Below are 15578 nucleotides of genomic sequence, written 5' to 3'. Positions count from 1 at the left end.
GATAATCAAATAAATTTTTATTTTTTTCCCCCAAATGACAAATTGGTTGTAAATAAATTACATATCACCCACCAACCTGCCCATTGATTTGCTCCTCCGGTCAGTGTAATAAGATTTTTTCCTAAAAAAGAAAGAAAGAAAGAAATCAACTGAGGAAAGTCACATGAAAATTGTGAAATCAGGGAGTGACAACATTCAATTATACTGAGCATTTCAATACTCTCATTTTCACATGCTAAAGAAAGACATGAAATAAACCAGTATAACAGGAAGAACATTTCCCAGGTGTCTCAGTGGGTAAAGAATCAGCCTGCAATGTAGGAGATGCAGAAGACATGTTGTTCGATCCCTTGGATTGGAAAGATCCCCTGGAGGAGGACATGGCAACTCACTCCAGAATTCTTGCCTGGATAATCCCATGGACAGAGGAACCTGGTGGGCTACAGACCATGGGGGTCGCAAAGAATCAGACATGACTAAAGCAACTGAGAACACACACAAATAGGAAGAACGGTGAATTTGCATTGTTTTAATTTCAGACTCTAAGTTACTAATAACAGAGACAGTTCATAAATCAATAGATCATTTTTGAATATTTAATTTTTTTGTTTAAGTTTTAAAAAATATTTATTTATTTGGCTGTTCTGGGTCTTAGTTGCAGCATGTGGAATCTAGTTCCCCAACCAGGGATCAAATTCAGGTGCCCTACAATGGGAGTTCAGAGTCTTAGCCCCTTGGCCACCAGGGAAGTCCCTTAATTCTCTTTTAAAAGTCTGTCTTCTGCTACACAATGCATATTAATTAGAGCATATACTTGTATGTTATAAAAAGTCATCTATCCATCTAAACACATATGTACTGAGTATTTCTGATATTGCAAAGAATTCTATTATAACCTTAATATTATAATTAGAATTATATTATAATTAAATTATAACCATTAAAAATTTAGATAAAAAAGTGGGTCTTTACCCTCAAAAAGCTACTTTACAATTAAGGAGACAAGTGATAGTTATGATAAAGTGTGATAACACAGTAAAACAGAGAGGGCTACAGAAGTACCTAGGAAGGGATCTCGTTTAGCTTTTGTAGATGTAGGAGAAAGGAGACAGGGAAGCCTTCATCACTATGTGTTATCTGTGCTGAGTCTTAAATTCAACCTTGTTGAATGACAGGAGTCTTCTAAACGGAGTACTTAGGACACAGCATTTTAGCCTGAGGTAGCAGCATATGAATGGTTATGGGAGCAAGTGAACCATTGTAAAATTCAGGGAATTTTTACTAATTTGATAATTGCCAGCATATAAATTGCAAGTTGAGGATCATAAAGAGGTGAGGGTATAATGAACAAGGCATATATAATGAAGGATCTTAACCACTGATGCTAAGGTTTTGGACTGAAAGATATTGAGTGTATTAAGTAAATATGTACCATTCTGATTAATTCATACTCTAGAAGATTCTCACTAAATCTACATCTTGGAGCTCAAGAATCTCATTTTGGACCTTCTAAAATGCCTCTTTACCCCCACCCACCAAAACCCATTCCAGAGAATCAGAAGACTCCTCTGCAGTGCATGTGGTTTCTAGAAAGCAGGGCTGAGAGTCAGTACAATTGACATTTAGTCCTGTATTATTAACTGCTTAGAAAACCTGAAAACATTCTGAGCTACTGTATTTCATAGCAATCACCAGTCACAATCCTAGAAAAGAATTTTAACTTGTCCCTGACACAGTCTAACACTAATTTTAAGTATGGAGTTTGAATGCTTGCTCTGCTTATCCTAAACTCACATTTTAAATACCACTTCCTTTATTTTTTTCAAATATACACAGGTTTGTGTGCATATGTCATTCACTCCCTATTGGGCTATAAACCCAACTTCTCTCTAAAACTCTCACATTATTTACCCCATTATTATATAACTGTTCACTGACTATCTTATATAGGAGATCGGGCTTCTTAAAGATGCCAGTTTCAGTTCATCTGACTTTGTGTATATGGTATATTCTTTGGTAAATAGTAATGAGGATTCCCATGACTGATGAATAAATGAATGAGCTTTTAATTCACAGCTGCATTTGTTTCCTTCAGTGCCTGAGGTTACTTTCAATTTAATAACATTTACTAAATAAGGTATATCTTTAAAAAACTACAAATGTAGAAATTGGTTTAAAATAATTGTCAACATCAAAAAAAATCTAGGAATGTGATTAAGAGATTATAAGGATTATGATTACTATAATTATCAGTTGTGGATATGGTAAGGAATAACATAAAAAGACAAGGGAACATTGAGACTAAATGTTATCCTCTTTTTATTGTTACTATTTTGAAATATTTCTTTCAAGCGTTTTTAAAAATTTTGAAATGCTTTCGGAGAAATAAAAAACAAGTGAAGGAAGAATATCATACAAGATGAATACATGTGGTTTTTAGACCATAAAAACAAATAAAATTAAGCAACTCACTTTTCCCAATTAACTAACATTCTAATTACCAGTCAAATCTAGGATGAACTATGTGTGACAATTAATGCTGTCAAGTCCTCTTACTTGAGGATTGGTCCCTGTTTATCTTGAGGACATGCCCATAATGGCTTGTATCTGCACGGCTTTATAAAAGGGGGAGCTTTCTTTCTGTTTTTGCAATCTCAGTGAATTTCCTGTGACGCAAGCCGCATTTGGTTTAATGCTTATTTATGATAAAAAGGGTGATCTTTCTCTCGTATCTTTGTGGAGAAGTTTCTTTGCTTGGGGAAGATTTAGTTTTAATTACATTCCCCTAACATATACAAGTGAACCTTTAACCCACTCAATCAATAATAACCTGCAATTCTCCTTAGTCTTTCTGCATAAATGAACCTGCAGGACCAAATTATTTCCACATACAATCTTCATTACATAATTTATTAACTGCATATTGTTCATTGACAGAGCTTTCTTTATTTTCCCATATTTTTTCATTTGAAAGATCCTTATATCAAGACAGCATTTTTTTTGTTCCATCATAAGTTTATTTTTTTTTCTTATATGATATTATACATGTTTTAATGCCATTCTCCCAAATCACCCTTGCCCCCTCCCACAGAGTCCAAAAGACTGTTCTATACATCTGTGTCTCTTTTGCTGTCTCGCATACAGGGTTGTCATTACCATCTTTCTAAATTCCATATATATGCGTTAATATACTGTATTGGTGTTTTTCTTTCTGGCTTACTTCACTCTGTACAATAGGCTCCAGTTTCACCCACCTCATTAGAACTGATTACAGTCACTCAAAATTATAAGTAAATCATTATCTCAATCACTGTTTCCAACCAGTGACCACATGTGAAGTGGCCACATGTGAAGATGTTTGCAGATCCAAATGAGAAGGACTGTCATATGAGAGGGACCCTGGCCCCTGCTCCTTGTTAAGCGAAGCTCCTGTACTTTTATCTATTTTATACACTGGGGTCTCTGTATGTTACTACATCATTTTATTTTTGAGTGAGTTATCCTTTGCATACAAAGGTGATCTAAGTTTATTCCCAACAATAATAAAAGGTTATTCTTAGTTGTTTTAAAAAATTCTCCCAAATTTGCTATGATTAAAACATTTGTGGGAATAAAAGCTTGAGGAAAGACTGAAGGTTGACCCATATTGAACTCAGTCTGAGAAGCTACAGGATGACTGAATCATCTTAAATAGGCTTGCCCATTTTAATCTGAGAAGGGTAAGAATGAATATGAATCACCTTGATTAAAAAGAAAAGTGAGGAAAGTGGGAATTGATATTTATGGAATATAGAAGACACACAAAGTCATTCCTAATAGAATAAAAGATAGAAAATGTGGGATATTTTAATTCTCAGATTTTTTTTTTTTTTGGTTATGAAACATCAAGTCCAGTATGCAGGCCATTTTAATCAAGAAAAGAATTTGCTAGAAAATTTATATATATAAAATTCTATATATGCAGAATATTCAAGCATAGACTCTAGATAAAATGTTGAAGTTTTGTGTTCAAACAGTAAGTTAGCAGAAAACTTTTGTAAGAAGGGTTATAACTCTAATAATTTTTTCTGAATAAATTTGCAGGTTTTCTTTATGGAATGCAATATAGGTTTCAACATTGAATATGGAATAGTCAAGAATGCATATGTCCCTCTTGCATAAATGTTTTAAAAAAATCTTGTCTTGAAAAGAGATACGCATTTTTCCTATTTAAGTTCTTTGATGTCTATCCATTTCTTAATTTTAAGACAATATATATGTCTATGCTGCTGCCAAGTCGCTTCAGTCGTGTCCGACTCTGTGCGACCCCATGGACAGCAGCCTACCAGGCTTCTCCGTCCATGGGATTCTCCAGGCAAGAACACTGGAGTGGGTTGCCATTTCCTCCTCCAATGCATGAAAGTGGAAAGTGAAAGTGAAGTCACTCAGTCGTGTCTGACTCTTAGCTACCCCATAGACTGCTGCCTACCAGGCTCCTCCATCCATGGGATTTTCCGGGCAACTGTACTGGAGTGGGGTGCCATTGCCTTCTCCCCAGAAGACTCTGCTACTGCTAAGTCACGTCAGTCGTGTCTGACTCTGTGTGACCCCATAGACAGCAGCCCACCAGGCTCCACCGTCCCTGGGATTCTCCAGGCAAGAATACTGGAGTGGGTTGCCATTTCCTTCTCCATATATGTCTATGTATGTCCCTAAATATGATAACAATTGACATTTGGGAAATTGAGCTGACAATCATGAAAATACTTTGCCACTTATTTTATACTTAAATAATATTCCCTCTTCATGAGCTGACTGCTATCCCAAATTTTAGGCATATCTTATAAATAAATCAGAAGTTAGTTACTAAGGAGTTGGTTAATGCTACATCTATTATTCAAGTAATAGGGAAAGATGTTGCAAAAGAACTCCTCATTCTAGAATTCCTCAGAATGTTTTCTCAAGAACATCATCATATTATGATTAAAAAAATCCATCATCAGATGAAAATTAAGGAAAGGTTGCTCTGTGTAACTGTTGAAATTTATAAACATTATAAGAATTCTAAAAATACTAAAATCCTGAAGACAATATTTCTGTACCAACTATAACAAAATCACTTGGGATGCTTGTTAAAAATGCATATACCCAATCTTATCCTCTGGGTGTAGGTTCCAGGAAACTTTACTTTTGCTGAGTTTCCCAGGTAATTTTGATGTATTCTGAAGACTTAGAATCACTTCTCTAAAAATTCCTACAGTAAATAAACTTATTGTTTAACTTTGAATTTCAAGAACATATTTGGTCACAGGATATTTTTCTTTTACTTTCTCTTGAACCAGTGTTCTTTTGGTATACTCTGGAAAAGCTATATATTTTCTAATATTTATATTATTAAATCAGAAGAATCATAATTGCATTTTTCAAAGTTTCAGTAATGTGGAAATTGTAAACATTATCTTGAAAAACATAAAGAAGAAACTTCAGCCAAAGCATCAATTAAAAGAGACAGTAACTATATATATTTCATATTTCTTTCTTTTGATGTATCATAAGTCTTCTTTCAAATGCAATCTTATCAGAAAATAAAAATGAATATCATTTATAACAGCAAAACGGTTTTAAAGAACTTCTAAGGAAAAGACACAAATAAATAATTTTGATACAGATTTTTTTTAAATTATGAGAATATTGATTATTCTTTAAATTAGAGTTCGTCAATAGTTATCTGAAAAGTCAAGAGTAAGGGAAATGAGAGGGAAAAGGCCAATATGCTCTAACAGATTTTCAATTTTTAAAAATAATACAATCCAACCAAGATGGTGGAATGAGTTATATGAAATTTGTGACACTAGATTCTTTTGCCATTGTCTTTATAAGACTTTTTGCTGATACACTACAGCAGAGTGGACATACTTGAATAGTACTGTTAGGGGAAGCACACTGATTGAAACCGCCTATCCTGGCCAGGCACCATAGTAACCATCTGCATGAGTTGTTTTATGACAGGAGGTCCTGGTAAGGAACATGGAACTAATAGGCCTCCACCAACCAGAAGAGTTCTGGAAAGGTCAAAAGGAGACACCACATGTCCGACCACCTCCCAGAATCCTTCTCTCTGGCATCCATCTTGGCTGAACAAGGCGTGCACCACCAGGAAGGACTCTGAGTCAGATGATTGGCTCAAGACAACCCGGAAACTAATCCCATCACCATAAAACCTGAGACTGCAGCCAGAGCTGTTCTCCTGGGTTCCCTTACTCTACTGCTCTCCACCCAGGTGCCCTTTCCCAATAATATCTCTTGCTTTGTCAGCACATGTGCCTCCTCAGACAATTCATTTCCGAGTGTTAGACAAGAGCCCAGTTTCGGGCCCTGAAAGGGGTCCCCCTTACTGCAACAGTACTGATAAAGAAAGAAAAAATATTTCTGAAACTATGAATGTCAAATATTTGGTGCAAAGTGAACATGTTAACCAACATTTATTTTTCATTGAAGGAAAGTATAATTTCAAATTAATAATAAGTGTCTTGGCCAGGAACTAAGAATCAGATAATGCCAAATTCCCCCTTGGATAGCAAAAAAGGATTCAGTCTTTTGGACCTCTAGCAGACATGTGTTTTGTATAAAGCTCAGAGGAGGTAATGGAAGCTATGAACCTTTTTGGATGAGATATTTAAACATAATATTCAGTTAACCTGAACATAATCCGAATAATAAAATCTACTGAAATGGCATGCTTTGTGACAGTCTCTAAGGGTTTCCTCCTTTTGCATCTATGAGGCAATCAGTTTGTGCATAAACTCAACTATAACTCCTCTTAGAAACAATGGTGAAATCACAGGAATAGGGGCAGGATAAAGGCATATGGAAATTAATTTGGAATTTTTTTAGCAATTTCACCCTGATATCAGAAAGTAGGTTATTGTCTTGGGTGTTACACTTCTTTTGCATCTTTGTTTATATCCTGCAAGCAAATTAGTACTTGCTAAAAATAATTTTGTAGGAAAGTAAAATAAATAAGGACCCACAAAATAATAAAGACTTCACTCCCACCCATCAGAAGCAATCATGTTTTAGCATATTTATTCTCTTCCAATTTTTTTCTATACATTTTACATTGTTGAAATCTCATTGTATAAATAAATGCATATCCTATACATATTTTACTTAAATTTTACTACTTATTATTTAACTACAGTCATTAAGAAATCCTTGTACCCATTCACTTTATAAATGAATTATTTTGCATCACAAGGATATATCTAATTTATTTGAATCCTCTACCGTTGAACATATTTACTTTTTTCACAATTATAAAAAATATTGCAGGGAATGTTTTTACATATTTTTCAATTTTCTTCTTAAGATAAAATATGAAGCTTATGAAAAGTTTTAAGTCTCACAGAAAATAATTTTAAATTGTTTCAGAATATTTTATGAAGACTGAGTCTCACCACATATCAACAGATATGATTATTCACCATATCTGTGCTAGGTTTGAAGAGTACTACCTGTGAAAGTGTTTGATAATTTTGTAAGTTAAAATGAATCTCATTGTTTTAATTCTGCATGATTGTGTCTCATGTATACATACAGACCAAACAAGAAGAAACCAGATAGAGTAAACAAGAAGAAACCAGATAGAGCATTGTCAGCCTGAAATAAGTCACAGGCATGTATTTCAAAAGACTTTTTTAAGGAGACATAGTGTCAGGAGGAAAAAATTCCTCAGAAGTCAAGAGATGTAGAGTAGCACAGTGTTTACTTACCTACTTGTGCTCTCAAGACTGGTTCGGTAGAATGACCTGAATCGAAAGAAGTCTTCTGGAGACTTCAAACTATCTAACCACAACACAAATAATATTTCATATGCCCTTACTTGCTTCTTTCAGGGATCAAGTTTCATAAAAATGTACAAACTTCAGATATGATATAATATATATATATCATATATATGACATATATATATAATATTATATCAGATATAATATGATATCATATTAATAATTTATATAAGGTGCTAAAGAATTCTAAGGAATTTTCTTTCCTGTGTTCATTTTCTTTTGTTCTTTTTTTAAAATTTAAATTTATTTATTTTAATTGGAGGCTAATTACTTTACAATATTGTATTGGTTTTGCCATACATCAACATGAATTTGCCACGGGTGTACACGTGTTCCCCATCCTGAATCCCCCTCCCACCTCCCTCCCTGTATTGTTACTATTATTATTTTTGCCAAGCTCTTCAAGATATTATTTACCTATCTTATGATTATCTGTATAGAGGATTTCAAAACTATTTCTCAAACAGGTTGTTCAGTTGCCCAGTCATGCCTGACTGTTAGCAACTCCATGGACTGCAGCGCCCCAGGCCTCTCTGTCCCTCACCATCTCCCAAAGTTTGCCCAAGTTTATGTCCATTGCATCGGTGATGCCATCTAGCCACCTCATCCTCTGACAGCCTCTTCTCCTTCTACCCTCAATCTTTACCAGCACCAGTGACTTCTCCAATGAGCCGATTTTCCCATCAGATGACCAAAATACTGGAGCTTCAGCTTCAGCACCCCACTCCAGTACTCTTGCCTGGAAAATCCCATGGACGGAGGAGCCTGGTAAGCTGCAATCCATGGGGTCGCTAAGAGTCAGACACGACTGAGCAACTTCACTTTCACTTTTCACTTTCACGCAATGGAGAAGGAAATGGCAACCCACTCCAGTGTTCTTCCTGGAGAATCCCAGGGACGGGGGAGCCTGGTGGGCTGCCGTCTATGGGGTCACACAGAGTCGGACACGACTGAAGTGACTTAGCAGCAGCTTCAGCATCAGTCCTTTCAATGAGTATTCAGGGTCAATTTCCCTTAAGACTGACTGGATTGACTTCCCTTGAGATTGACCCAAACAGGAATGGGAGTCAATTTAGGTATCTAATTCTAATATTGTCACTGTAAAATTCCTCAGTAGTTGCCAGTGCTTAATCAATTTCTGCTTTGTGGGCAATGACTTGTGGGTGCAACTTCCAAAGCCTGAGGAATTTCAGATGATTAAAAAGACAAGACTCTCAAGGCTTGTCATTCGACCCGAGGCTGGCAGCCCTCTCACAGATCTCGTCTCTTCCATGCTACCAGGTCTGATAAATTTCTTCACAGTTTTGAATTGCCCTCCTACTGTTCATGCAAATTCATTATCTACAGGCTCTTTTCCTTGGCATCTTGCTACCCTGAACCTTTTAAAACCTTTTTTAGCAGTTGATGAAGCATACTGAGCTTCAATGCCAGTTCACGCATAGTAGAAACACTTGAATTTCATTGTGAGAGATCAGGAAGGAAAGTGATACATTCTGCATATAACACAAAACACACAATATGGGGAAATAGGTCTATTCAATTTTTGACTTTCCTGTAGTCTTGCCTATAAGAAAGACTGAAACATCTTTGAACTGAGAAGATCTTTCATTACCATTTATCCTTTGGCACTGAGGACAGAGCTAAGAAACTATCTGGTTGATCTGCACCTGAGGAAAGTTTCCTGATAACTGCTATACAGAGAATGCCGAATCTGTATACATAAGAATGCTACACACTTACTTCTGTCACAAAAATAAGAGTTCCATCTACCTATATTAAATAAGTGAGACTGATCTTGGGAAGAGTAAGTAAAATTAGAAAACAACTATCTTTCCCTCCTTCCAGTCTAGTCCAGCTAGAAATGATATAAAGCATCCAGGGAACCTGGAAGCTTACACTAGGCAAGGAAATTAGAAGGTAAGATAAATGGCCAAAATTGACTAAACTTGGGGGAAAAAAGCATTTCCTCTGCAGAAAGAATTACATTTATTACTCTCTGGTTTTGCAAAAAACAGGCTCATCTTAATACATTCTGAGATAGAATGAAACAAAACCTGAAAGTACCTGAAGGGCATCCTAATATTCAGTCTCTCTGCATACTTGCAAAGTGTGTCCCACGGAATGTGAATTTTAATAAACATGATATCCGAGTTTGCAACAGCTGGCTGTAAAGGGCAACAGAACAGGTGCCAATTAGAATCAGAGCTGGTAATATCATGTCACAATTTGACCTGACAGGGAAGAACACTGTCCCCTTTATATACACAGGAATCATTATCGCTGATTTAAAAGGAATTTATATGAATAAAATTTCTTAACACAGAATTATCTTAATAAAAATGTAATAATGCCATTGTATGCAAGAAATAATCATCCATGTGAGTTAGCGTGCTTTCTTCCTTGACCATTATTAAGATCCAGAGCCACCAACCAGAATAATCATGAGCCAATTAGGACTCTGAAGTTATTCTGGTTGCAAACTTTCTCATGATCCTTTTTTTTCCTGCTCAAGGTGGATAGACAACACTGACAGGTATACCAGTTATTCATTCATTTATTCTTTTAGCATATTTTATTGAGCAATTACTATTATACTTGTGAGAGCCTATGACAATTCCGGGGATAAACAGTGTATAAGACTTACAAGTCCATGACCTTGCGGAGCTGTCAAATTTGCATACTTACTTGAATCTTAAAAGGTTAGTATAATGTTTCCTGCAAGAGATCATAATAATTTGTGTCTTTGATCTAGACAAGAGGTTTTTAAGCAAAATAAAGTGGGCATTGGGATTATCTAAGGAGCTTTTAACAAACTTGAGTACTCTGGTCAATTTCTTTAATCCTAAATGCCTACTTGGAAGAAATGATACGGTATGGAAGAAAAAACACAGTGTTTAGAATCACAAAGAGGTAAGTACAAATTCCATTTCTATCATTTATTAACTCTAGGACCTCGGGGAAATTACCTAATTTCTCTGATCCTCAGTTTTCTCGCTTGGGAAATGGAAAGAATGGTCTTACCTCATAGAGTTGTCATGAGTCTTATGAGAGACTAGACTATAAGGAGCTCAAGTACAAGGGGTTTACCAGAATGTTCATTCCCAGTGAGAGCATGCTTCTAGAATCAGACCATGGCCAAAGTAATGGCTATTTTCAAAGCTTCACTAGAATAGTTCTTTTTTTTTTCTTTTTTTCAGTAAATAGCTACTTGATTCATCTTTGGTGGAGCAGTGCCTTGGTTTTTAGGCCTCTGTAATAGGCTTTGAATTATACAAGTAAAAAGCCAGTAACAACGTATGATTGGGGAAAACTCTGAAGTTGGGGACTTGAATCAAGTGATTGAAAAGTTAAATTTTCTTTGAAATAAAACTCAGTATAAATTGTAATAAAACTGTATTTCTACAGACTATAGTTTCTTTGGGAAATTTCTCTTTCTTCTTTATGTATTCAAAGTGCCTTATGCTTTTATGTCATTGCTCAGTTCCTGGGGAGGTGTGGGTTCCTTTCCAGCAGTTACTCAAAGACAGAGAAAATGGGACCCTCAGAATTAAAGAAAACATATTTAGTGCTCATTTCATCCCAGAATCTGGAAGTGAGACTTCTATGAAAACGAATCTAGACTCAGACAAAATCAGTCTCTACCAGAATGACACATTCTATGGGTGGGATGATTTAAGATAACAACCAATCCCTTGAGAAGTGCACTGATGTTAGATCATTACATTCTCTCCAATGGTTTCTCAGAAGTTTGAGAGTGGGGATCTCTTTTGAGGAATAAGCAGATGTTGGGACAAAAAAAAATCATTTCTCAGGAGCTAAGCCTTAATTTGGTATGAATGGAGATCACACTCTCCCACAGAGCATCATGGTTCTTAAAACCTAGGAATGTTGGCTGCCAGAATATATTAGCAGCATGAAGAAGGAATGACTATTACATGCATGGGTGTTGGGAGAGATCTGGGAAGGCTTACCCTCCACCATAGGAGAGCTTGGGTTTCATACCATTAGTTGGTTCCTAGCTTGTTTTTCTTCACAGCATGTACAGCTAGAACAGGTCGCTCCCCACTTCTTCCACAGCTACTGCTCTGGTCTATCACCACCATCTCTGATCTAGAGTCTTACAGTGTTTTCTAATAGAGCCTTTGCTCATATTCTTGCCCCCAATGGTCTATTCATAGCACAATGGCCAGAGTTATTCTTTAAAATATAACTCAGATCGTATAATTTCTCAGAACCTCATTTGAATCAAAGTGAAAACCAAAGTTTTTCCAATGACCTACACAGCTTTTTACAACCTCACCCTCAATATCTTGTTAAACCTTTCTCCTACTAATCTCCCTCTCATTCACTCTACTTCCATTATTTGGTCACTTGCTATTACTTGCCTGCTTCACCCCATCATCCTTACCTCACTCCATTTTTTTTTATAGTGTTTATTATCTTCTAATGAATGAGTCTATTTATGTAAGTGCTGTGAGAGGAGGGATATTTGCTTTGTTCATTTATGTCTACTGAGCACCTAGTTCTACACCAGGCACACAGTAGTCATTCACTAAGCATTCACTGAATGGATGAATGAATGAATGAGTTCACTTACTTTGAGTACACATTCTTTGTAACTTGTACCTAAGCAAGAGACAATGAAGATAAGAAAGCAAATAAGCCAGAATTATTTTGGAAGAGGTACTATGTCAGGTTCAAATTAGCATCATGAATAGCTGGCTTAGCACTGATAATTAATTCAGTCTGGTCAACTCTTAAGATGTGAAAAAAATCTAATACACCCAAATAAAGTAGATTCTTCAGAAGGACATTACTACATTAATTCTACCACCAGTGAAACATCAAGCTAAGGGTACATACGGCTAGAACATTTCTAATTTTGTATGTCTAAAATATATTAATATATACATACATATATATGTATATATTTTTCCAAGCAGCATGAATTGTCTTATAACTTCTTCAACTTAATTTCTCTTTTGTTATACCTCTACTTAAAAAAAAAAACAAAAATAGTTTTATTTCCTTGCAGCAGGAGGTTGATGAAGGGATGGTGTTGGCAGAAAGCAAGATTACTTTCTCCCTTGGAATCAGAAGCTCCCAATCTGGCACTATTCTGTTTAGCTCTGATGCAGGCAGGCTTTTCCAGGGGAACAAAACACCCACAGCCTTCACACTTCACATTATTATTTAATTATTCCATCCAAAATTTTCAAGAGGTAGAAGATTCATTCTTGAGAAAAAAAGGAAATTTTAAAAATATGTTTTTACAATGTCACTCTGCAAGTTGGTGGCAGAGAGCTGAAAAAAAATAGAGAATATGGTAGCTTGCTATACTAAGTATAAGATAAAGGTAAAATGCTGATATAATCTGGAAATACACTTGGATAACAAAGAACATATCTTGACAGAGATCATCTACCTATTTATCTGCACAATCTTCAAACATGAATCATTATCTGTTGCTGATGTGATCATCTAGAAACTATCCACATCAACATGCAATTTAATGAGGATTTGAGATATACTCTGTGCCAGGCTCAGTGCTTAACTCTGTTGAATATAAATTTTAAAAATGGGTACTTGTTTCCTAGGGAATACTCCCATTTTTTCTGCTAAAAATCCAGTACTTGCTGACATTTTCACAATTTCATTTTCCTTTTCCACCTGTGACAAGACCTAAATATTTTCAGTTTAATACTTATTAAAATTAAGTTGCAAATAAAGCACACATACTATAATACTAAAAATTTTAAGAAGAAATAAAAGTTCATGATAATGCAAAACACTGGATTTGATAGTTCAGATAGGTATAACTATTTAGAGGCCATTTAGTCATCAGTTAACATAGGGTTTAAACCAAAAACATATCTATGTTCTATATTATAATCATAGCGTTAAGTTTCTTTCTACGCCTACTTGCTTAAAAGGGCAATACATAGGATATTGAATTTTTTTAATGTGGTTGGCAGAATTCTAAGAAATCCTCTTAGATCTTCATGCCTTGTCTTCATCTTGAACAATCTACAGGACCTGTGAATACGATGGCATATTCAGTCTCATGATTAAGTTCTTTATATGGCGCATTTGCTTTTAAAACAGAGATTATTCTCCATGGCAGATGATTCCCTGAAAGGGACTCTTCTTGGCAAAAGAGATTCAAAACAGCAGAGGTACGCAAAGGGGAGTCTCTGTTGCTGGTTTTAAACGTGGGTGGGGAGCATGCAGCAAGGAATCAGAATGGCCTCTAGGTACTGAGAGAGGTACCTGGCTTACAGCTAGCAAGGAGATGTGGATTTCAGTCCTACAACCACAAGGAACTGAATTCTATCACAACCACATAAGCTTGAAAGAATACCCTAAGTTCCAGGTGTGAATGCAAGCCTATTCAACACACTGATTTAAGTCTTGCAAGAAACAGAGCCAAGTGCTCACCATACCCAAACTTCTGATTTGCAAAACTGTGGGCTAACAAATGGGTCTTATTTTAAGCTGCTGAATATGTGGTGATGTGTTAAGCAGCAATAGAAAATTAATAAAAATAGTACTGAACAATTTCTTGATTAGAAATTTTAAGACTATTTTTTATATATAAAAATAACATGCTTATTTCATATATAAAGTTAGCATGCTTATTACATAAATATGTTTTGTTCACTTAAACTGTTTTTTGTTGATTTTACACATTAACATTATGATAATTAATCTAGTCCTAATTAACTCAACCATTTAAAAAACCAATGTTAATACTCTTAGAATTAAGAATATAAGTAAACATATTATTGACAACCAAAATAAATGATTGCAGAAAATTAACTTTAGAATACAATTAAGGAATCTTAATTTTCCCTGATATTACACTTGATATTCTAACTGTATACTGGATCTTACCCTTAATTTTCACCTAAAGGCCTTTCAATTCTTTTTACTCATCTGTCTTCTGTTTCCTCAATCTTTCTCTTCTATTTCTTTCTTTCCCTGCCTTTCTCCATTCACCCTTCCTTCCTCCTCATTATTTAAACATCACATACAAGAAAAAAAGAAAACAGAAAGAAAGAAGTAAAACCTCATGAGACCTTGTTTCCATCTCGGGCTATCACTCTTCATCCTTCCCTTCACAGATGAGCAAACAGATGACATTTGCCACAGCCTCTATTTTTCCATTATCCAGTCACTCTTCAGCTTGCCCCAGTCTCTCTCCTCAGAGAAAAGATTCTCTCTGATTTTACCAAAGATCTCCATATTCTCCACTTAACTGGACCTCTTTCTGGTCTCACTTGACTTCTGAGCAGCACTTAACCCTGGTAACCACTCTTCTCTGTGACTCCTCATCTCTTCTACTTCCACCTACATCCAACATCTTCAACCATTTATTTTCCCCTCCTACTTTTTATAGGCTCACTTTTAGGCTCTTTTTTTGTTTTATCATTCTCTCCAGTGATCTCATACTAAAACACAGCTTATATTACCATCTATGTTCTAAAGATTAAAGCATTTACCTTCAGTTTAGATTCCTCATTTGAGCTCTAGACACAAATTTCAAACATGCTTACTAAAATATTAAAACCTAGATATTAACGGTTTGGCAGACTCATTTCTTTCAACATTTTGTTTTTCTTTTCATAGAGTTTTGTACTTTATACAGGATCATTCCTTCTTTAATTTTAAAAAATGTAAAAACAGCTATGCCCTTTGCAAAATATTTAAATTTACAGAAATGTATAGAGTAAAAAAGGAAAATATTTTAAA

General features: G+C 35.4%; 1 protein-coding gene across 1 annotated transcript in view; it reads right to left on the bottom strand.

Moving 5' to 3' along the window:
* The window catches only part of ANO3 (anoctamin 3), a 452166-nt gene that overhangs the window by 124470 nt on the left and 312118 nt on the right, over nt 1-15578 (bottom strand). Inside the window, 2 exon segments of the mRNA XM_055549165.1 lie at nt 77-121; nt 9891-9991. Of these exon segments, the coding sequence (XP_055405140.1) occupies nt 77-121; nt 9891-9991 (146 nt within the window).

The sequence above is a fragment of the Bubalus kerabau genome, chromosome 15, assembly GCF_029407905.1.
Source record: "Bubalus kerabau isolate K-KA32 ecotype Philippines breed swamp buffalo chromosome 15, PCC_UOA_SB_1v2, whole genome shotgun sequence".
In the NCBI taxonomy this organism is placed as follows: domain Eukaryota; kingdom Metazoa; phylum Chordata; class Mammalia; order Artiodactyla; family Bovidae; genus Bubalus; species Bubalus kerabau.
The sequence above is the reverse complement of the archived record's forward strand: the minus strand, read 5'-3'. Positions and strand labels throughout refer to the sequence as shown.